General features: G+C 38.9%; 1 protein-coding gene and 1 non-coding gene across 2 annotated transcripts; both read right to left on the minus strand.

The window, feature by feature from the left end:
• Window positions 1-3,515: 3,515 nt before the first annotated feature.
• LOC148577915 (small nucleolar RNA R71) lies at window positions 3,516-3,623 on the minus strand. The gene has a single exon (XR_015903964.1). It is a non-coding gene; the product is annotated as a small nucleolar RNA R71 (small nucleolar RNA).
• A 13,222-nt stretch (window positions 3,624-16,845) lies between these two features.
• LOC148577916 (uncharacterized) lies at window positions 16,846-17,151 on the minus strand. Its single transcript, XM_088502922.1, has one exon. It carries the CDS (start codon window positions 17,149-17,151, stop codon window positions 16,846-16,848), a length of 306 nt encoding a protein of 101 aa, XP_088359048.1.
• Between the last annotated feature and the right edge of the window lie 6,799 nt (window positions 17,152-23,950).

A 23,950-nucleotide genomic window follows, 5' to 3' on the forward strand; every position in this document is an offset into this window, starting at 1 on the left:
CCCAAGCACACACCAAGTGGGCCCGAAAGTGGATTCTGCATTATTTACTCATTTTTGTAAACCCTAGGTTACTAGTTTTCTACATATAGGACCATTTGCTATTGTATTTTACACACTTGATCATACTTTTCATCTTGGAACTTGTATGTTCACGCTTTTGGAGGCTGGCCATTCGGCCATGCCTAGACCTTTTGTTCTTATGTATTTTCAACGGTAGAGTTTCTACACACCATAGATTAAGGTGTGGAGCTCTGCTGTTCTTCATGAATTAATGCAAAGTACTATTATTTTTCTATTCAATTCACGCCTACTTCTTCTCTAAGATATACACTCGTTCTTCAACCTGACGAAGGTGATGATCCGTGACACTCATCATCATTCTCACCTATGAACACGTGCCTGACAACCACCTCTGTTCTACTTGCAATAGCTTGAGTGCGTATCCCTTAGCCTCCTGACTCATGACGCATGGTTGCCTCGCCTGACAACCGAGCCTTCCATTCCATGATATCAGAGTCTTCGTGGTATAGGCTAGAATCAATTGGCAGCATTCCTGAGATCCGAAAAGTCTAAATCTTGTCTGTGGTATTCCGAGTAGGATTTGGGAAGGGATGACTATGACGAGCTTTAAACTCGTGAGTGTTGGGAGTAGTGACAGACGCAAAAGGATCAATGGATCCTACTCTAACATGATCGAGAACCAACAACTGATTAGCCGATCGGTGACAGGGCATTTGGACCATCTTCACTGAGAGGACGGGAGGTAGCCATTGACAATGGTGAAACCCAACATAAGCTTGCCATGAAAAGGAGTATGAATGATTGGAAGAAAGCAATAGGAAAGCAGAAGTTTAGGAGGAACAAAGCATCTTCCTACACTTATTTGAAATCCTTACCAATGAATTACATAAGTATCTCTATCTTTATTTTATGTTTTATTTATCTTTTAAGTATCAATTCTCCATAACCATTTGAATCTGCCTGACTGAGATTTACAAGATGACCATAGCTTGCTTCAAGCCGACAATCTCCGTGGGATCGACCCTTACTCACGTAAGGTTTATTACTTGGACGACCCATCGCACTTGCTGGTTAGTTATGCGGAGTTGTGATAAAGAGTTGAGATTACAATTGTGCGTACCAAGCTGTTGGCGCCATTGATGATCACAATTTCGTGCACCAAGTTTTTGGCGCCGTTGCCGGGGATTGTTCGAGTTTGGACAACTGACGGTTCATCTTGTTGCTCAGATTAGGTAAATTTATTTTATGTTTAAGCTTTTTACCTTTTAATTTTCGAAAAATTTCAAAAAAAAATATTTTTTTTTATTTCTATTTTGTTCCTCAGAGTTTTTAAGAATGAATTCTAGAGTTTCATGATGATTTGTTAAAGTCTGGCTGGCTGTGAAGCCATGTCTAATCTTTTAGACCGAGGTTTCAACTTATCATCACAAGAGCTTATTGATTTCTATCAATCTTGCTGTTGAACGTAATGATTTGCTAAAGCTTGGCTGGCCATTGGCCATGTCTCGTGTTTTGGACCTAAGCTTTCACGGAAGCTTGGCTGGCTAGTAAGCCATGTCTAATTCCTAGACCGAGTTTTAGACTAACATTGCATGATGCCTGGAATTCTCATTAAGAATTTTGAAGTCCTTTTTTCTCTTTTTCCATATAATTTTCGAGAAATCACAAAAAAATTTATAAAATCATAAAAACCAAAAATATTTTGTGTTTCTTGTTTGAGTCAAGTGTCAATTTTTAAGTTTGGTATCAATTGCATGTCTTTATTCTTCTTGCATTTTTTTCGAATATATGCATTATGTTCTTCATTGATCTTCAAGTTGTTCTTGATGATTTCAGTGCTCTGATCTTTAATTTCGATTATTTTGTGTCTTTTGTTGTTTCTTACATGCATTTTCAAATTGTTATAGTCCTTAGTATACAAACTTCTAAGTTTGGTGTCTTGCATGCATTGTTTATTTGTTCTTAGTTGCATTTTTTATTGTTTCTCATCATTTAAAAATTCAAAAAATTTTTAAAATTGTGTCTTTTTAAGTCAATAACACAGAGAATTGAAGATTCAGAACATTCAGCAGAGGAATTACAAAGAAAAAGCTGGGCGTTCAAAACGCCCAGTGAAGAAGGAAAACTGGCGTTTAAACGCCAGCCAGGGTACCTGGCTGGGCGTTAAACACCCAAAAAGGTAGCATTTTGGGCCTTAAACGCCAGAATGGATGCCATTCTGGGTGTTTAACGCCAGGAGGACACTAGAGGGAAGATTTTGTTTTTAATTTAAATCTTTTTCAAATTTCATAATTTTTCAAAATCAAATTTTTTTCAAATCATATCTTTTCAATTATATCTTTTCAAAATCAATTTCTTTTCAATTTTTTTATTTATTACTATTTTCGAAAATCCTTGCTACAATTAGTGATTTAATTCAAAATTTTCAAGTTGTTACTTGCCTATTAAGAAAGGATCAAAAGTTTTAATTCTAGAATCATATCTCTTAATTTCTTGTTGGTCAAGTAATCAACTTTAATTTTAAAAAATTTCTTCTTTTAAATTTGATTCTCAATCATATCTTCTCAATCATATCTTTTCAATCACATCTTTTTCAAACGTAATTTTCAATCATATCTTTTTTATTTCTAATTTCAAAATCTTTTCCAAAAATCACTTAATTTCTTTCCCAATCTTAGTTTTTGAAAATCATTTACCAAATTTTCAAAATTTCTTTTAATTATTTCAAAATCTTTTTACTTTAATTTCGAAAACTCTTCCCTTCTTCTCAAATCCTTCTATTTATGGACTAACACTCCTCCTCAATGTACAATTCGAACTCTATCCCTCTTCATAAGTTCAAATTCTTTCTTCTCTACCTTCTCCTTATATTCTTCTTTACCTCTGACACCTCAAGGAATCTCTATACTGTGACATAGAAGATTCCATATTTTCTTCTCCTTTCGTTTTATATGAGTAGGAGCAAGGACAAAGGCATTCTTGTTGAAGCTGATCCTGAACCTGAAAAGACCTTGAAGAGAAAGCTAAGAGAAGCTAAAGTACAACTCTCTATAGAGGACCTAACAGAACTTTTCAAACAAGAAGAAGCCATGGCAGCCGAAAACAACAACAATGCCAACAATGCAAGGAATGTGCTTGGTGACTTTACTGCACCTACTCCTGACTTCTATGGGAGAAGCATCTCAATCCTTGCCATTGGAGCAAACAACTTTGAGCTTAAGCCTCAATTAGTTTCTCTAATGCAACGGAATTGTAAGTTTCATGGACTTCCATTAGAAGATCCTCATCAGTTCTTAGCTGAATTATTGCAAATCTGTGATACTGTCAAGACCAATGGGGTTGATCCCGAGGTCTATAGACTTATGCTTTTTCCCTTTACTGTAAGAGACAGAGCTAGAACATGGTTGGATTCACAACCTAAAGAAAGCCTGAACTCTTGGGAAAAGCTAGTCCATGCCTTCTTGGCAAAATTCTTTCCATCTCAAAAATTGAGCAAGCTTAGAGTGGAAGTCCAAACCTTCAGACAGAAGGAAGGTGAATCCCTCTATGAAGCCTGGGAAAGATACAAGCAATTGATCAGAAGGTGTCCTTCTGACATGCTTTCAGAATGGAGCATCATAGGTATTTTCTATGATGATCTATCTGAATTGTCCAAGATGTCATTGGATAGCTCTACTGGAGGATCTCTTCATCTGAAGAAGACGCCTGCAGAAGCTCAGGAACTCATTGAAATGGTTGCAAATAACCAATTTATGTACACTTCTGAAAGGAATCCTGTGAATAATGGGACAAGTTAGAAGAAAGGAGTTCTTGAGATTGATACTCTGAATGCCATATTGGCTCAGAACAAAATATTGACTCAACAAGTCAATATGATTTCCCAGAGTCTGTCTGGAATGCAAGCAGCAACAGTCAGTACCAAAGAAGCTTCATCTGAAGAAGAAGCTTATGATCCTGAGAACCCAGCAATGGAAGAGGTGAATTACATGGGAGAATCCTATGGAAACACCTATAATCCTTCATGGAGAAGTTATCCAAACCTCTCATGGAAGGATCAACAGAGGCCTCAACAAGGCTTCAACAACAATAATGGTGAAAGAAATAGGTTTAGCAATGGCAAACCTTTTCCATCATCTTCTCAGCAACAGACAGAGAGACTTAGCAACTGTAGTCTCTGGTCTAATTAAAACCACTCAAAGTTTCATGACTGAAACAAGGTCCTCCATTAGAAATTTGGAGGCACAAGTGGGTTAGCTAAGCAAGAAAGTTTCTAAACTCCCTCCTAGTACTCTTCCAAGTAATACAGAAGAGAATCCAAAAGGAGAGTGCAAGGCCATCAACATAACTCACACGGCTGAACCTGGAGAGGAGGAAGAGGCAGTCATCTCCACTGAGGAAGACCTCAATGGACGTCCACTGGCCTCCAAGGAGCTTCCTAATAAGGAACCATGGGAATCTGAGGCTCACAGTGAGACCATAAAGATTCCATTGAATTTACTTTTGCCATTCATGAGCTCTGATGAGTATTCTTCCTCTGAAGAGGATGAAGATATTACTGAAGAACAAGTTGCTAAGTACCTTGGAGCAATCATGAAGCTAAATGCCAAGTTATTTGGTGATGAGACTTGGGAGGATGAACCCCTCTTGCTCACCAAAGAACTAGATGACTTGACTAGGCAGAGATTACCTCAAAAGAGATAGGATCTGGGAAAGTTCTCAATACCTTGTACCATAGGCACCATGACCTTTGAGAAGGCTCTGTGTGACCTAGGGTCAAGCATAAACCTCATGCCCCTCTCTGTAATGGAGAAGCTAGGAATCCTTGAGGTACAAGCTGCAAGAATCTCACTAGAGATGGCAGACAATTCAAGAAAATAGGCTTATGAACTTGTAGAGGATGACTTGGTAAAGGTTGAAGACCACTACATCCCTGCTGATTTCATAATCCTAGACACTGGGAAGTGTATGGATGAATCCATCATGCTTGGCAAACCCTTCCTAGCCACAGCAAAAGCTGTGATTGATGTTGACAGAGGAAAATTGGTCCTTCAAGTGAATGAGGACTCCCTTGTGTTTAAAGCTCAAGGATCTCCCTCTGTAACCATGGAGAGGAAGCATGAAATGCTTCTCTCAATGCAGAGTCAAACAAAACCCCCACATTCAAACTCTAAGTTTGGTGTTGGGAGGCCACAACCAAACTCTAAGTTTGGTGTTGAGAGGCCATCCTCATGCTCTGAGTATCTGTGAGGCTCCATGAGAGCCCACTGTCAAGCTATTGACATTAAAGAAGCGCTTGTTGGGAGGCAACCCAATTTTACTTATCTATGTTAAATTTCTATTTTCCACTGTTATTTTATGTTTTCTATAGGTTGATGATCATGTGAAGTCACAAAAACCATTGAAAAAGCAAAAACAAACTGAAAAACAGAATGAAAAATAGCACACCCTGGAGGAGAAGGCTACTGGCGTTTAAACGCCAGTAAGGGCAGCAGAATAGGCGTTAAACGCCCAGTCTGGCACCATTCTGGGTGTTTAACACCAGAAATAGGCACCAGACTGGCGTTTAACGCCAGAAAAAGGCAAGAAGCTGGCATTAAATGCCAGAAATGGGCAGCAACCTGGCGTTTAACGCCAGGATTGGCAGCAGAGGGCATTTTGCACGCCTAATTGGTGCAGGGATGAGAAATCCTTGACACCTTAAGATATGTGGACCCCACAGGATCCCCACCAACCTCAACTCACTCTCTCTCTTCTTCACCAATCACCTCAATACCTCTTCCCCAAAAAAACCCTCACCTATCAAATCCTACCCTCTTCTCCATAATCCCTTCACCAATCCACATCCATCCCTCTTAAACCCCACCTACCTCACCATTCAAATTCAAAACACTTTCCCTCCCAAACCCACCCATACATGGCCGAACCATACCCTCTCTCCACTCCTATATAAACTCATCTTCACTCCTTCATTTTCACACATCTTATACACTAATTCACCTCCTTGGCCGAAACACTACCCCCCTCCATCTCCTCCATTTCTTCTTCCTCTACTCTCTTCTTTTTTCTTTTGCTCGAGGACGAGTAAACCTTCTAAGTTTGGTGTGGTAAAAGTATTGCTTTTTGTTTTTCCATAACCATTTATGGCACCTAAGGCCGGAGAAACCTCTAGAAAGAGGAAAGGGAAGGTAAAAGCTTCCACCTCTGAGTCATGGGAGACGGAGAGATTCATCTCAAAGGTGCATCAAGACTACTTCTATAAAGTTGTGGCCAAGAAGAAAGTGATTCCCGAGGTCCCTTTCAAGCTCAAAAAAGGTGAATACCCGGAGATCCGACATGAGATTTGAAGAAGAGGTTGGGAAGTTCTCACCAACCCCATTCAACAAGTCAGAATCTTAATGGTTCAAGAGTTCTATACCAATGCATGGATCACCAAGAACCATGATCAAAGTGTGAACCCGGACCCAAAGAATTGGCTTACAATGGTTCGGGGGAAATACTTAGATTTCAGTCCGGAAAATATAAGGTTGGCATTCAACTTACCAATGATGCAAGTAGATGCACACCCCTACACTAGAAGGGTCAACTTTGATCAAAGGTTGGACCAAGTCCTCATAGACATTTGTGAAGAGGGCGCTCAATGGAAGAGAGATTTAAGAGGGAAGGCGGTTCAACTAAGAAGGCATGACCTCAAGCCCGTGGCTAGGGGATGGTTGGAGTTCATCCAATGCTCAATCATTCCCACTAGCAACCGGTCTGAAGTTACTATAGACCGGGCTATCATGATCCATAGCATCATGATTTGAGAGGAAGTAGAAGTTCATGAGGTTATATCCCTAGAACTTTACAAGGTGGCGGACAAGTCCTTTACTTTGGCAAGGTTAGCCTTCCCTCATCTCATTTGTCACCTTTGCAATTTAGCTGGAATTGACATAGAGGAAGACATCCTCATTGATGAGGACAAGCCCATTACTAAGAAAAGGATGGAGCAAACAAGAGATTCCACTCATGGACAAGAACATGAGAAAATTCCTCATCATGAAATCCCTGAGATGCCTCAAGGGATGCATTTTTCCTCCACAAAACTATTGGGAGCAAATTAACACCTCCCTAGGAGAATTAAGTTCCAATATGGGACAACTAAGGGTGGATCACCAAGAGCATTTCATCCTCCTTCATGAAATTAGAGAAGATCAAAGAGTCATGAGAGAGGAGCAACAAATGCAAGGAAGAGACATTGAAGAGCTCAAGCACTCCATAAGATCTTCAAGAGGAAGAACCAGTCGCCATCACTAAGGTGGACCCGTTCTTTAATTTCCTTGTTCCTTATTTTTCTATTTTTCGAATTTTTATGTTTCATGTTTATCTATGTTTGTGTCTTTATTACATGATCATTAGTGTCTTAGGGTCTATGTCTTAAAGTTATGAATGTCCTATGAATCCATCACCTTTCTTAAATGAAAAATGTTTTTAAATTACAAAAAGAAAAAGAAGTACATGAATTTTGAATTTTAAAATAGTTTAATTATTTTGATGTGGTGGAAATACTTTTTGTTCTTCTGAATGAATACTTGAACAGTGCATATTTTTGAATTTGTTGTTTATGAATGCTAAAATTGTTGGCTCTTGAAAGAATGATGGAAAAGGAGAAATGTTATTGATGATCTAAAAAATCATAAAAATGATTCTTGAAGCAAGAAAAAGCAGTGAAAAAAATAGAAAGAGAAAGAAAAAGAAAAAGCAAGCAGAAAAAGCCAATAGCTCTTTAAACCAAAAGGCAAGGGTAAAATAAAAAGGATCCAAGGCTTTGAGCATCAGTGGATAGGAGGGCCCACAGGAATAAAATCCTGGCCTAAGTGGCTAAACCAAGCTGTCCCTAACCATGTGCCTGTGGCGTGAAAGTGTCAAGTGAAAACTTGAGACTGAGTGGTTAAAGTCGTGGTCCAAAGCAAAAAGAGTGTGCTTAAGAGCTCTGGACACCTCTAATTGGGGACTCTAGCAAAGCTGAGTCACAATCTGAAAAGGTTCACCCCAGTTATGTGTCTGTGGCATTTATGTATCCGGTGGTAATACTGGAAAACAAAATGCTTAGGGTCACGGCCAAGACTCATAAAGTAGCTGTGTTCAAGAATCAACATACTGAACTAGGAAAATCAATAACACTATCTAAATTCTGAGTTCCTATAGATGCCAATCATTCTGATTAAGACTGATCTTCATAGATGTGTTTGAAATTCATTGTATATTCTATTCTTTTTATCCTATTTGATTTTCAGTTGCTTGGGGACAAACAACAATTTAAGTTTGGTGTTGTGATTAGTGGATAATTTATACACTTTTTGGTATTGTTTTTAGTATGGTTTTAGTATATTTTAGTTAATTTTTATTATGTTTTTATTAGTTTTTAAATAAAAATCACATTTCTGGACTTTACTATGAGTTTGTGTATTTTTCTGTCATTTCAGGTATTTTCTGGCTGAAATTGAGGGACCTGAGCAAAAATCTGATTCAGAGGCTGAAAAAGGACTACAGATACGGTTGGATTCTGACCTCCCTGGACTCAAAGTGGATTTTCTGGAGCTACAAAAGCCCAATTGGCACGCTCTCAATTACGTTGGAAAGTAGACATCCTGGTCTTTCCAGTAATATATAATGGTCTATACTTTGCCCGTGATTTGATGGCCCAAACCGGCATTCCAAGTCAGCATAGAAATTTTGGCATCAAAACGCCAGAACTGGCATAAAAGCTGGAGTTAAACACCCAAACCGGCACAAAAGCTGGCGTTTAACTCTAAGAAAAGTCTCTACACGTGAAAGCTTCAATGTTCAGCCCAAGCACACACCAAGTGGGCCCGGAAGTGGATTCTGCATTATTTACTCATTTCTGTAAACCCTAGGTTACTAGTTTTCTACAAATAGGACCTTTTGCTATTGTATTTTACACACTTGATCATACTTTTCATGCCTAGACCTTTTGTTCTTATGTATTTTCAACGGTAGAATTTCTACACACCATAGATTAAAGTGTGGAGCTCTGCTGTTCCTCATGAATTAATGCAAAGTACTATTTTTTTTCTATTCAATTCACACCTACTTCTTCTCTAAGATATACACTCGTTCTTCAACCTGACGAAGGTGATGATCTGTGACACCCATCATCATTCTCACCTATGAACACGTGCCTGACAACCACCTATGTTCTACTTGTAATAGCTTGAGTGCGTATCTCTTAGCCTCCTGATTCATGATGCATGGTTGCCTCGCCCGACAACCGAGCCTTCCATTCCATGAGATCAGAGTCTTCGTGGTATAGGCTAAAATCAATTGGCAGCATTCCTGAGATCCAAAAAGTCTAAACCTTGTCTATGGTATTTCGAGTAGGATATGGGAAGGGATGACAGTGACGAGCTTCAAACTCGCGAGTGTTGGGCGTAGTGACAAACGCAAAAGGATCAATGGATCCTATTCCAACATGATCGAGAACCAACAGCTGATTAGCCGTGCGGTGACAGCGCATTTGGACCATTTTCACTGAGAGGATGGGAGGTAGCCATTGACATCGGTGAAACCCAACATAAGCTTGCCATGGAAAGGAGTATGAATGATTGGAAGAAGGCAATAGGAAAGCAGAAGTTTAGGAGGAACAAAGCATCTTCATACGCTTATCTGAAATCCCTACCAATGAATTACATAACTATCTCTATCTTTATTTTATGTTTTATTTATCTTTTAATTATCAATTCTCCATAACCATTTGAATCTGCCTGACTGAGATTTACAAGATGACCATAGCTTGCTTTAAGCCGACAATCTCCGTGGGATCGACCCTTACTCACGTAAGGTTTATTACTTGGACGACCCAGTGCACTTGCTGGTTAGTTGTGCGAAGTTGTGATAAAGAGTTGAGATTACAATTGTGCGTACCAAGCTGTTGGCGCCATTGATGATCACAATTTTGTGCACCAGTAGAGAAATCACCCAAACTTAGGGTCGAGAGAGCAACCTCAGAGGCCACAGAATTTTAATAATAATTCTCAAGGCGATTTCCATCAGAATAATTTAAATAACCACCAGTTTCAGTCATCTCAGCAAGCAACTCCTCAGTCTCAGAAGAACACTGATTTGGAAGCACTAATGTCAAGCTTTATACAAGAAACCAGAGCATCAATAAAAAACTTGGGGGTTCAGATGGGTCAATTAGCCACAAAAGTTAATGAAATTAATCAGAGGACCACTAATAGCCTTCCTGGTAACATAATTCCAAATCCAAAAGAGGAATGCAAGGCTATCACCTTGATAAGTGGACATGTTGCAAGTACGAAAGCAGAAACTACTGAGGAGTCGGTTGAAAAAGAAGCTCCAGAGTAGACTAAAGACACAGTAGTAAACGCCCCTCCTAGGCATACAGAAAACCCCTTTCCACTCTCTCTTGACACTCATCCTACATTGCCTAAAGCTCCTGAGTACAAGCCCAAGATGCCATATCCTCAGAGACTTCAAAAGGAGGCCAAAGACAAGTAGTTTTCAAAGTTCTTGGAAGTTTTCAGAAATTTACAAATCAATATTCCTTTTGTTGAGGTTTTGGAGCAAATGCCTCTCTATGTTAAATTCATGAAGGAGTTGTTGTCAAAGAAAAAGCCTTTAAAGGGAGATGAGACAGTGGTCCTGACTAAGGAATGTAATGCCATCATTCAAAATAACTTGCCAAGAAAGATGCCAGATCCAAGGAGCTTTCAAATTCCATTCACCATTGGGAGCACAATATTTGAGAAAGCGTTATATGATCTGGGAGCAAGCATCAATTTAATGCCCTTGTTTGTGATGAAGAAGTTGCAAATTCAAGAGGCACAACCCACAAGGATAGAATTATAGATGGCAGAAAAATCTATAAAGCCTCCATATGGATTAGTGCAGAATATCTTGGTCAAAGTGCGTAAGTTCTTTCTGCCATTAGATTTTGTGATTCTTGACACGGGGGAGGATGAGAATGCCTCTATAATCCTAGGAAGACCATTCCTAGCCACTGGGAGAGCTCTAATTGATGTGGAAGAAGGTGAATTAGTGCTTCGAGTGCGTAATGAGCAACTGATCTTTCATGTCTTCAAAAATATGCATTCAGCAGGTGAAGAGGAGAGGTTCATGCAGACTGAGCTTATTAATCCAAACCTTCAAGAACCACCTGATGATGCACAACAGAATCTGCAGCTCAAACCTCCTTTGGTGACAATCAACAAAATTCCTCCTGACATCAAACCTAAGTTTGGTGTCAAGAATGAATCATCCACCAAGGAGGAGGTTCCCAAAAAGAAGAAAGTACCCAGGGGATGGAGAAATAAAAAGATTCCCACTGAAGACTTCTCCCCAAGAATGAAGGTGGTATTCACTGCATGTCCAATCCTGTCTCATACAGTGAACAGGATCCTATCTCTTGAGCATATAGAGTTGATCCATGAGAACACAGGAAAAAAGTTCACAAAGAGGGGTGAAGAGCTGAGCCCCTATAATCCTCCTCCTTAGAGGAACTGACCGTCAAGCTAGTGACGGTAAAGAAGCGCTTGTCGGGAGGCAATCCGATGTTTTCGTATCCTTAAGTTTGATTTTTACTTTGATTTTTAAATTTATTTTGTTTGAGTTTCTACCGTTTTTCTTTTGTTTTATGTTTATTTTGATCATGCAGAGTATTTAGAAAAAAAATAGGTGCAATCAGACAAAGTTTCGAACAACCTGGAAGTGTTGGAGTTGGATTGGGTGGTGCCTAACTTGATTTTCTGAAGTTAGGCGCCACACTATGCGTCGAAAATGGCATTGGCTACTCGGAGGGTGGCGCCTAACATGATTTCCTGAAATTAGGCTCCACATCAAGGCAATTGTGGATGAAAGCTTCGGTAGGCTTGGCGCCTAACTTCGCTTTCCTGAAGTTACGCGCCACTCCATCTAAAAAAAAAAAGGGAAAGGGAGGTCACGCCTAACTTGGGTTTCACCAAGTTAGGCGCAGCAGGAACAAACAATTCGTTCTCCCTGAAGTTAGGCGTCGTTCTCCCTAAGTTAGGCGCCGACTTCTTTATGTTTTAATTCTTCCAAATCAACGTCCCCCGCCTCCTTATATATATATATATATATATCGCTTTCCAACGTAACCCCCACCCCCATTATTTATATATATACCCCAACTATATATATATATATATACCCCAACTATATATATACAAAAAAACAAAATAGGAAAAACTACCAAAAGTACCCATGAAGTTTACGAACGCTGACAAAAGTACCCATAAACTAAGGAAATTAACGTTGTACCCATGAAAGATGGGTTCCGTATGACAAAAGTATCCAAATCTTAATTTTTTGTTGATTTTTTAATAAAATTCCTAAACTACCCTACACTCAACCTCAACTCACTTTTTCAACCTTTCATAACTCAATTTGCACCAACTCTTGCCATGGAGTCCAAAACTACTCCTACAACAAATCAGATCGAAATCAATGGTAGTGGTGGTAGAGGATCGGACCTCAACCAATTCACTCATAAGTTTATAATCTATACCCAAACCAAATTAATCAAACACAAAAAAATACTCAAAATATAAAAATTTTCAAATCCATTCATCCAATTTCAATTCACTTTAGCAAAACTAGAAATAGAAAAAGGCATCAACCATAAAAATCAACAAATCCATTCATTAAATTTGAAATTTATTTCAGCAAAAATCAGAAGTAGAAGTAGCCATCAACTGTATCTTCTGTAAATCAATCTCAGCTTTCATAAAAAATAGAAGCAGATTTAAAAAAAAAAAACATAACAGTATCATTTTAGTATTAACTAAATCAATTTCTGAAAAGAAGAAAAATAAAATAAAAATATTTAAAAAAAAAGAAATACCTTTTTCTTCGTCGGCCGACTGTAACAACGTTAATGGCAGAACCTCTATCCACAGTGCCGCCTCCCTTTCTTCTCTGATTTCTCTTTACCGAACCCGCTTTCTGCATGCAATAGTACTACGACCCCTCTCTCTTCTCAGGTGTGCGAAGACGGTGTTCTCCTCGGCTGGGTCAAACACGCCATGACGACGTTCTCCTTGGCTGCAACAGGCGCGCCATGGCAGCATTCTCCTCACGTTGGGTTACAGGTGTGCGATGAAGGTGTTGTAGTCAATTTAATAGTGAGAGGGGAAGAGATTGGCAGTAATGGAGTAGGTGGGTGGCGAACGGCAATGAGGAGGTAGGAGGAGAGTTTTTGTGACTCTGTGAGGGTTTTTGAAGGATAAGTGAGGAGAGAGGAAGAAGAGAAGAGAGGGAGTGACGGTAGAATGGGGTTAGGGTGGGATAGTTTAGGAATTTTATTAAAAAATTAACAAAAAATTAGGATTGGATACTTTTGTCATACGGAACCCATCTTTCATGGGTACAACGTTAATTTCCTTAGTTTATGGGTACTTTTGTCAGCGTTCATAAACTTCATGGGTACTTTTGGTAGTTTTTCCAACAAAATATATATTTTTTTAATTTATTTTCACCTCTCTTGTCCTTTTATCATTTTCTTCTTCTTATGTAATAATTTTTGTTTTTACTCATCCGTGCAATTTTTATGTCCCTCCTTATTTTCAGTTTTTCTATGCTTGAGGACAAGCAAACTTTTAAGTTTGGTGTTGTCGCTTCGCTTGTGGCTTTTCTGTTTATTTTAGTGGCACCAAACGGAGGCGAATCATCTTCACGGAGGAGCACAGCCTTAAGAATGAGACGGCCACTAGGATAACTGAGGTGGTTGAGTTCCTTTTATTCTATATCTCCTTCCATTCTTATTATGTTATACTCCTGTTTTCTACTATTTTACTTGAATGTCTGCATGATCTTTGGTTATTTCCATTCCTAGGTTTTAGTTTAATTTTGCTATTTTTAATTTTGTTATTTGACTTTAGTACTAAAAAGCTGTCTCATGTACCGCTCACTGAGCTTGAAACCAAAGATAAAAAGAAGTGATGTAATGCATGAGAAATTGAGTTTATATTAAAGGGTAGTCTTATTTACTTGAATGTGGTGGTGTTATCCGTGATTTTGAATGCATGATATGAAAATTTCATATTTGAGTTTGAATCAAAGGATGTTGATGTATGAGAAATAAGAATTTAGAGAACTATTATGAATTCTCTGAAGTAACCATAAGCTTAATCATTGAAGCAAAAGAAACAGCAAAAGAAAAATAAAAGCAAGGTCCAAGGCTCCGAGCATTAATGACTAGGGAGGTCAGACATCATTAAAAGCTCAAAGAGTTGTTTCCTTGGTCATATGCTTGTGGTGTAAATGTGTCAAGTAATCCTTGAGACAGAGCACTAAGAGTCGAGATCAAGTACATTTAACAGAGTATGCCAAAGACTTTGAGCACCACTGTCTGGGAGTAACTGAAAGAAAAATCAGAACCTAAAGAGAGTTCCCCAGTTAAGTGCTTGTGGTGTTTTTGTGTTAAGGAAGCTTGAGACAAAGCATTTAAAATCACGGCAAGGCTCAAGGTGCAAAGCACCAAAGAAAAGAGAATTAAAGAAAATTTATTGTGTTCAAAGATTAATCCAAAGTAAAAAGATTAGAGAATTCATAATATTATCCGAATTCTAATTCTGAATGATAGTGACATTCCTCTGATTCAAAGAATAGTGAGATGCCAAAACTATTCAGGATTGCAGTGTATAAACCCCACTTTAAGAGGAGATAGGAGCTTAATTGAACACTCACTTATCATGCAAATTTACATCCTAAGCCTATATTAGTTTTGGTTGCTTGAGGACAAGCAACAATTCAAGTTTGGTGTTGTGATGCGTGAGAATCTTTCTTATCTTTTCCTAGTGAATTTGCATTCGAATTTGTAAGTTTAATCAAGATTTAACTACTTTTCAGCCATTATGAGTTCTACTTTGAGTTGTGTACAATTCTGTTTATTTCAGGTAGCATTCGGATGGATTTGACGGAGTTTTATAGAAGAAGAGGAAGAAAGTGGATGATGCTGTCAACCCTGACCTCCTTTCACTCTAATGGACATAACGTGAGCTACTGAGGTCTAATTGATGTGATTCTAATGGCATTGGAAAGCTAACTTCCAGAGATTTCCAACTATATATAATATTATACCGGTTTTCTCCATTTTGTACGGACTTGGTGGTGCCTAACTTGGGATTTTCCAAGTTAGGCGGTGGATGAAGAAGCTTCTCTCCAAACCATTTGGGTGCAGTCAAGTCCAACGCCATGCTCATCAAGTTAGGCGCCAATTCATTAAAAAGGAGTGGTCCCCGCATCTATAATAATGATGGTAATAAAGATTTTATGAATTTTGATTAAAAATTTATTTTGTTTACAAATAGGAAAAAATATTGTTTAGTTTTAGAAAATATATTTTACATTAATTAGGATTAGATATAAAAGGGAAAAGAATCAGCCCTTCGGGCTTATCTCTTCTCTCAGACCTTATTCCGCACTTGATAGTTTTACAGAACCCTAGTTTTCTCACTGAACCATGAGCAACTTAACCTCCATTGTTAAGGTTAGGAGCTCTGTTTATTCTATGGATTAATACTAGTATTGTTCTATTTTAATTAATGTATTGATTTCAATTTCAAGAATTGTTTTCGTTCTTTATCTTATGAATTTGGGTGGAACGGAAGTATGACCCTTGTTCTAATTGAGTTCTTGTAAAACTTGGAAAAGCTCTTTTCTTGAACAACAGCTTGAAAACAATTTTTCCTAAATCTCTAATTATCTGGACTTAACGGGATATGTGACATATAATCCTCTTATATTTGGGTAATTAGGATTTATGTGACACAAAAACTAAAATTGAACTTAACCCTCTAATTGGAATCAAGTGACCAAGGAATTGGCGGTTGATGAAGGTTAAAGGAAATTAAAAAGGTCTAAGGAATTAGGGTTTAGTCACATATAGTTTGCCATGAATTGAATCTTGACTGTTTTCTCATATATATTTCACAATCCGTTTATTGCTTGCTTTCTGATTTTCTGAATTTACTGTTTGATGCAATTGAACTCTCAAAACACCATTTTCTATTTGTCTAACTAAGCAATTCACTTGACCATTGTTTCTTAATCCATCAATCCTCGTAGGATCGACCCTCACTCACTTGAGGTATTACTTGGTACGACCCGGCGCACTTGCCGGTTAGTTTGTGGGTTATAAATTCCGCACCATTCAGCACCCAGGGGGTACTGGCAGCAGTTCTTTCTTTTGCTCCAGGCTCCTCCAAACTGCTACGAATTTCACTTAAAATTATAAAAAAAATAAGAAAAACTCAAAGTACCATCCAAAGGTGATTTTTGCACTAAAATCAAGTAAAAGTAAATAAAATCTAACTCAAAACATTATAAAAATAACTAGAAAAAGGTATAAGATGCTCACACATCACCAGGTGAGAAGTCTTCAGTGGGAATCTTCTTGTTCCTCTAGCCCTTGGGTACCTTCTTCTTGGGGCCTCCTCCCTCTTTGGTGGGTGATGAATGCCCAACACCAAACTTAGGTTTGATGTTAGAGAAAATTATGTTGGTTCCCACCAAAGGAGGAGGCTTAGTCAATGAACTCTACATGTAAGTACCTCCTTCTCCAGAGAGTGATGAAGGTTTAAAAATCTTGAATACCAAGTAGTCTTCATGCATTCTCAGAACTAACTCACCTCTCTCAACATCTATCAGAGCTCTCCCCGTGGCTAGGAATGGTCTTCCTAGGATGAGGGAGTCATTTGCATCCTCTCCTATATCAAGTATCACAAAATCTCCAAGGAGGAAGAGCTCTCCAACCTTGGCCAAGACATTTTTCAGTAGCCCGTGTGCCTACTCCAGAGATTTATCAGCCATCTCCAATGCTATCCTTGTAGGCTGTGCTTCTTGAATTTGTAGTTTCTTCATCACAAACAAGGGCATTATATTGAAACTTGAGCCAAGATCACAAAGGGCGTTGTCAAAAGTGATATTCCCAATAATACAGGGAATCTGAAAGCTCCCTGAATCTGGTATCTTCTTAGGCAGCATGCTCTGAATGAGTGCACTACATTTCTTGGCCAGCACCACTGTTTTATCTCCCTTTAAGGCCTTCTTTTCAGAGAGTAAGTCTTTCATGAATACAGCATAAGGAGGCATTTTTTCAAGAGTCTTAGCAAAAGGAATATTGACTTGTAGCTTTTTAAAGACTTTCATGAATTGAGAGAACTGCTCATCCTGGGTCTCCTCTTGGAGCTCTTGAGAGTGTCATACTTCAGGCTCTTATGGGGCATGTGACAATGTAACCTCAACCTGTCTTGAAGCTTCTTTCTCCTCTGACCCCTTAGTAACTAGCACCTCCTTCTTTAGTATGGATTCATTTTCCATTTTGAGGGCCTTACACTCTTCTCTTGGGTTTATCTTTGTGTCACTAGGAAGAGTATTAGTGGGTCTCTCAGTTATCCTCTTACTCAACTGACCCACTTATACTTTCAAGTTCTAAATGGAAGCTCTAGTCTCCTGCATAAAGCTATGAGTGGTCTTAGAAAGTTCTACAACTAGAGAGGCCAAGTCAGGAGTATTCTGAGGTTGGTTGGACACCTGCTGTGGTTGAGAAGCTTGAAAATGGCGGTTGTTGAAATTATTAAACTTGTTCTGATTGAAACTACCCTGAGAGTTGTTGTTGAAGTTCTGCTGAGGCTTTTGGGGTTGCTCTCACCACCCAAAGTTAGGGTAATTCCTCCATCCTTGATTGAATTTATTTGAATAAGGATCATTATTGGAAGTGAGGTTGAGGTACATGAGGTAATACCTCAAGAGTTGTACAAGAAAGCTGAAAAACCTTCCCCCTTAGCAAGGTTAGCTTTCCCCTACCTTATCGATCATCTATGCAATTCAGCTGGAATTATCATAGAAGGAGACATTCCTATTGAGGAGGACAAGCCCATCACCAAGAAAAAGATGGAGCAAACTAGAGAGTCAGCACATGGGCCACAGCAAGAGCATGTGGAGCTGCCTCAACAAGAAATCCCTAAGATGCCTCAAAGGATGCACTTTCATCCCCATGGCTACTGGGACCAATTGCAAACTTCTCAAGGAGACTTGAGCTCCAGCATGGATTAACTAAGGATGGGATATCAAAAGCACTCCACCATCCTCCATGACATCAGAGAAGATCAAAGAGCCATGAGGGAAGAACAAAAAGTTATGAGGGAAGAACAACAGAGGCAGGGGAATCACATAGAGGAGATCAAGCACTCTATTGGATCCTCCAGAAGGAATAGTAGCCACCATCACTGAGGTGGATTCGTTCCCTTTACTCCCCTGTTGCCTATTATTTTTCTGTTTTTCATGTATTTTGTTTTATTGTCTGTTTCTAGTGCATGATCATCTGTCTTTATGTCTTAAAGCTGTGAAATATTCCATACATCTCTACCTTACTTAAAAGAAAAAATTATTTTTAAAGAAAAGTAAGATGCATGAATTTCGAGTTTTATATTATGAATAGTTCAACTATGTGATGTGGTGGCAATGCTTTTGTTTTCTGAATGTATGAATAAATAGTGCATAATTGATGTTGGAGTTTAAGAATGTTGTTTCTTGAAAGAATGAGGATAAAAGTGAAGTATTATTGGTGATATGAAAAATCCTAAAGTTGATTCTTGAAGCAAGAAAAAGCATCAAAAAGCAATAAAAGAAAAACATTTGCAAAAATATATATATAGCAAGCAGAAAAAGAATTAAAAAGCAGAAAAAGCCAATAGCTTTTTAAACCAAAAGGAAAGAGCAAAAAGGCAGTAACTCTTTAAACCAAAAGGCAAGAGTAAGGATCCAAGGCTTTGAGCATCAATGGTTAGGAGGGCCTAAAAGAGAGATCTTAGCCTAGACAGTTCAATTGAGCTGCTTCCCTAACTATATGCTTATGGTGTTAAGGGGTCAAGTGAAAAACTTGAGACTGAATAGTTAAAGTCGTGGTCCAAAGCAAAGAATGTGCTTAAGAACTCTGGACACCACTGGCTGGGGACTCTAGAAAAGCTAAGTCACAATCCAAAGGGGTTCACCCAGTTAAAGTGTCTGTGGCATTTATGTATCCGGTGGTAATACTGAAAAACAAAGTGCTTAGGGTCACGGACAAGACTCTGAAGAAGCTGTGTTCAAGAATCTAAAGGAACTTAACAAGGAGAATCAATAATATCATCTGGATTCTAAGTTCCTAGAGATGCTAACTATTCTGAGTTTCAATGGAAAATGAGATGCCAAAACTATTCAGAAGCAAAAAGCTATTAGTCCCGCTCATCTAATTGAAACTGAACTTCATTGAGAACTTTGAAATTTATTGCATCCTTCTATTTCTTTTCATCCTACAGTGTTTTTAGTTGCTTGGGGACAAGCAACAGTTTAAGTTTGGTGTTCTGATAAGCGGATATTTTATACGCTTTTTGGCCTCATTTTCATATAGTTTTCATTATGTTTTGTTTAAGTTTTATTATGTTTTTATAGGTTTTAGTTCAAAATTCATATTTTTGGATTCTACTTTGAGTTTGTGTTTTCATGCAATTTCGGGTATTTTCTGGCTGAAATTGAGGAGCTAGAGTAAAAGTCTGATTCAGAGACAAAGAAAGGACTGCAGATGTTGTCAGGATCTGACCTCTGTGCACTGGAAGGATATTTTCTGGAGTTACGGAAGTCCAAATGGAGTGCTCACAATGGCTATGGAAAGCTAACATCTAGGGCTTTCCAGAAATATATAATAGTCCATACTTTGCTTCAGAATTGAAGACCCAAAACTGGCGTTCAACGCCAGCTACCAGCCCCATTCCTGGCGTCCAATGCCCAAAAGGGGGTGGCCAGCGTCCAACGCCCAAAAAGAGGCCCCTAGACAGCGTTCAATGCCCCTAGGGAGTCCTAGCACGTGGAGACACTCTTTGCTCAGTCCAAACACTCACCAAGTGGGCCCCGGAAGTGGATTTTCGCACTATCAACTTAGTTTACCTTATTTTTGTAATCCTTTGTCATTAGATTAGTATATATATACAAGAGTTCACCCTTATTAGAGGACTCTTTCCCACTTTTACATTTCTATTGTATTTTCTATCAGCATGAGTCACTAACCTCCTGAGTTAGGGTTAGGAGTTTTGCTGAGTTTTATGGATTAATAATATTACTGTTCTATTTTCAATACAATTCTGATTCTATTTTCTTATGCATTCTCATTCTTCATCTCATGAATTGAGGGTGACCCGTGACAATCACCCTTGTTCTACTTAGGTTCTGTGCGATTCCTGACCCAGATAGTGTTGAACTAAAGCTAAAGTTTGCATTGCAGATTTGTATAGAGCATCTGAGCAACTTTGGATATGTGACATATAATTCCGTTGTATATGGGTGCATGAGGTTTTTGTGGCACTAAGGCTAGAGTCAGAGAAGCAACCCTCTTTGATCCAGAAGATCTGCCTTGTCTGTGGCACCTTGAGTAGGATCGCGAAGAGGAGTGGCTTGCTTAGAGCTTCATCTTCTACTACAGTGAGAAACCTAGAGGTGGCTTGATAAGAGGACATGAGTCATCTCAACGTGGTGGATTGCTGCAGTAGCATAGGTTAACTTGATGAGAGGACATGAGTTAATCACTCACCGATGCCATTGAATAAATCAAAAAGCTATTGAGATAGACAGTAAGAAAAGTTAATCCAGAAAGACAAAGCATCTCCAAAGCCTTAACTATTCGTCCATCACCATTTTAACAAATCAATCCGATTTTTCTATCTTTATTTATTTTATGCATTTTCCGTGACAAACTATATTTTTTATCCGCCTAAATAAGATCTGCAAGGTGTCCGCTACTTACTCAAAACAACAATCCTCGTGGGATCGACCTTGACTCACCTTAGGTATTGCTTGGACGACCCCTTATACTTGCTGGTCTATCTGTGCGAATTCTGCGGAGCCAATTTTGCATACCAGTGTCCAGCCACTATTTTTCTCTATCCCTCACAGCAAATGGAAAGAGCATGAGCTTGTAGACATCAGGATTCACTCCATTAGTCTTTACAGTATCACAGATCTGCAGAAAATTAGAAATGAATTTGGATCTTCTTGCGGGAGTCCATGAAACTGGCAGTTCTACTATACTAGACTGATCAACTGTGGTTTCAACTCAAAATTATTCGCACCAATGGGAGGTACTGAGATACTGTGCCATAAAAGTCAGGAGTAGGGGCAGTGTATGAGCTCAGCGTCCTTTTGGCTTGTTCATTATCATTTGGATTTCCCCCATTATTGAGATTATTGGGGTCCATGGCTTCCTTCTCAAAAGTGTCCCTGAGATTCTCACCGGCTCTGTAAGCTCTAGCTTGTTACAAACGCCGCCTCAATGTCCTCTCAGGTTCAGGATCAAAATGAAGTAGGGGTTGTTTGTCCCTGTTCCTACTCATAAACAAATAGAAAACAAAGAAAAGTGAGAATCTCTATGAATTTCCTAATCTAAGCAATCAGACAATTGGTAGTTGTCAATCACTGTTAGTTCCCAGCAACGGCACCAAACATTTGGTGCCGATTTAGAATGTCCACAACTGAATCGGAAAGTACACTAGGTCGTCCAAGTAATACCTCAGGTAAGTGAGGGTCGATCCCATGAGGACTGAGGAACTAGCAACAATGGTCAACTGATTGGCTTAGTCAGGGAAACAGCAAAAGTTGGTTTTGTGGGTTTTAAAAGCATTAAACAATAAAGCAAAGGTAAATGGTGCACGAAACTGGCTCCACAGAATTCGTACAGATGGACCGGCAAGTATACTGGATCGTCCAAGCAATACCTGAGGTAAGTCGGGGTCGATCCCATGAGGATTGTTGGTTTGAGTAAGCAGTGGACACCTTGCAGATCTTAGTTAGGTGGATAGAAATTATAGTTTGTCACGAAAAGCATATAAAATAAATAATTAAATAAAATATTACTGGTTAAACGAGAATTCAATGGTAATAGAATGGTTGAGGCTTCAGAGATACTTTGTCTTTTCGGATTACCTTTTCTTATTGTCTTCTTCAATAACCTTCTGGTTCCTTCAATGGCAGCCGTAAGTGATTAAATCATGTCCTCTCATCAAGTTAACCTCCTCTAATTCAACAATCTACCACGTTGAGATGACTCATGTCCTCTCATCAAGCCACCTCTAGGTTTCTCACTGTAGCAGAAGATGAAGCTCTAAGCAGTCCACTCCTCTTTACGATCCTACTCAAGGTGCCACAGACAAGGCAGATCTTCCGGATCAGAAAGCGCTACTTCTCTGACTCTATCCTTAACGCCACAAAAACTTTACGCACCCATAGTCAATGGAATTATATGTCACATATCCAAAGTTGCTCAAATACTCTATTGGAATCCGCAATGCAATCTCTAACTTTAGTTCAATGCTATCCAGGTCAGAAATCACATGGAACCCATATAGAACAAGGGTGATTGTCACGGGTCACCCTCAATTTATAAGATGAAGAACGAGGTTGCATAAGAGAAAAGAATCAGACATATTGAATGAAAACAGTAATATTATTGATCCATGAAACTCAGCAGAGCTCCTAACCTTAACCTTAGGAGGTTAGTGACTTATACTGTACAATGAAAGGCTTAAAAATATGATATGCTGGAGAGATCCTAAACATGGTTGATATTTTCCTATATATACTAATCTAGTAACTAAAGATTACAGAAATATGGTAAACTAAGTTGATAGTTAAAAAAACCACTTCTGGGACTTACTTGGTGAGTGTTTGGGCTGAGCTTGAGTGTCTTCCATGTGCTAGTGTCTATTAGAAGCATTGAACGCTGGTTACGGACCCCCCCTTTGGGTGTTGGACTCCAGTTGCTCCCCTGTGGGCGCTGGACGCCAGGAATGGGGCTGGTGGCTGGCGTTAAACGCCAGTTTTGGGCCTCCAATTCCGAAACAAAGTATAAACTATTATATATTTCTGGAAATCCCTAGATGTTAGCTTTCCATATCCATTGAGAGAGTGCCATTTAGACTACTATAGCTCTAGAAAAGCTCCTTTGAGTGCACAGAGGTCAGATCCTGACAACATCTGCAGTCTTTTCTCTGCTTCTGAATCAGACTTCTGCTCAAGCTCCTCAATTTTAGCCAGAAAATACCTGAAATCACCATAAAACACACAAACTCAAAGTAAAATCCAAAAATGTAAATTTTGCATTAAAACCTATGAAAACATAATAAAACTCAAACAAATCATAATGAAAAGTATATGAAAATGATGCCAAAAAGCATATAAAATATCCGCTCATCAGAACACCAAACTCAAACTGTTGCTTGTCCCCAAGCAACCAAAAACAAAGTAGGATAAAAATAAATAGAAGGATGCAATAAATTTCAGAGTTCTTAATGAAGCTCAGTTTCAATTAGATGAACGGGACTAGTAGCTTCTTGCTTCTGAATAGTTTTGGCATCTCACTTTCCATTGAAGCTCAGAATAGTTGGCATCTTTAGGAACTTAGAATCCAGATGATACTATTGATTCTCTTAGTTAAGCTCTTTTTTATTCTTGAACACAGCCTCTTTAGAGTCTTGGTCGTGACCCTAAGCACTTTGTTTTTCAGTATTACCACCGGATACATAAATGCCACAAACACTTTAACTGGGTGAACCCCTTAGGATTGTGATTCAGCTTTGTTAGAATACCCAGTCAGTGGTGTCCAGAGTTCTTAAGCACATTCTTTGCTTTGGACCACGACTTTACCTGCTCAGTCTCAAGTTTTTCACTTGACACCTTCACACCACAAGCATATAGTTAGGGAAGCAGCTCAATTGAACTGCCTAGGCTAAGATATTTCTTTTAGGCCCCCTAATCATTGATGCTCAAAGCCTTGGATTGTTGCTCTTGCCTTTTGGTTTAAAGAGCTACTGGCTTTTTGCTGTTACTTTTTGGTTTAAAGAGCTATTGGTTTTTTCTGTTTTTT

The sequence above is a fragment of the Arachis ipaensis genome, chromosome B1 (genome assembly GCF_059453495.1).
Source record: "Arachis ipaensis isolate K30076 ecotype BB chromosome B1, ASM5945349v1, whole genome shotgun sequence".
Lineage (NCBI taxonomy): Eukaryota > Viridiplantae > Streptophyta > Magnoliopsida > Fabales > Fabaceae > Arachis > Arachis ipaensis.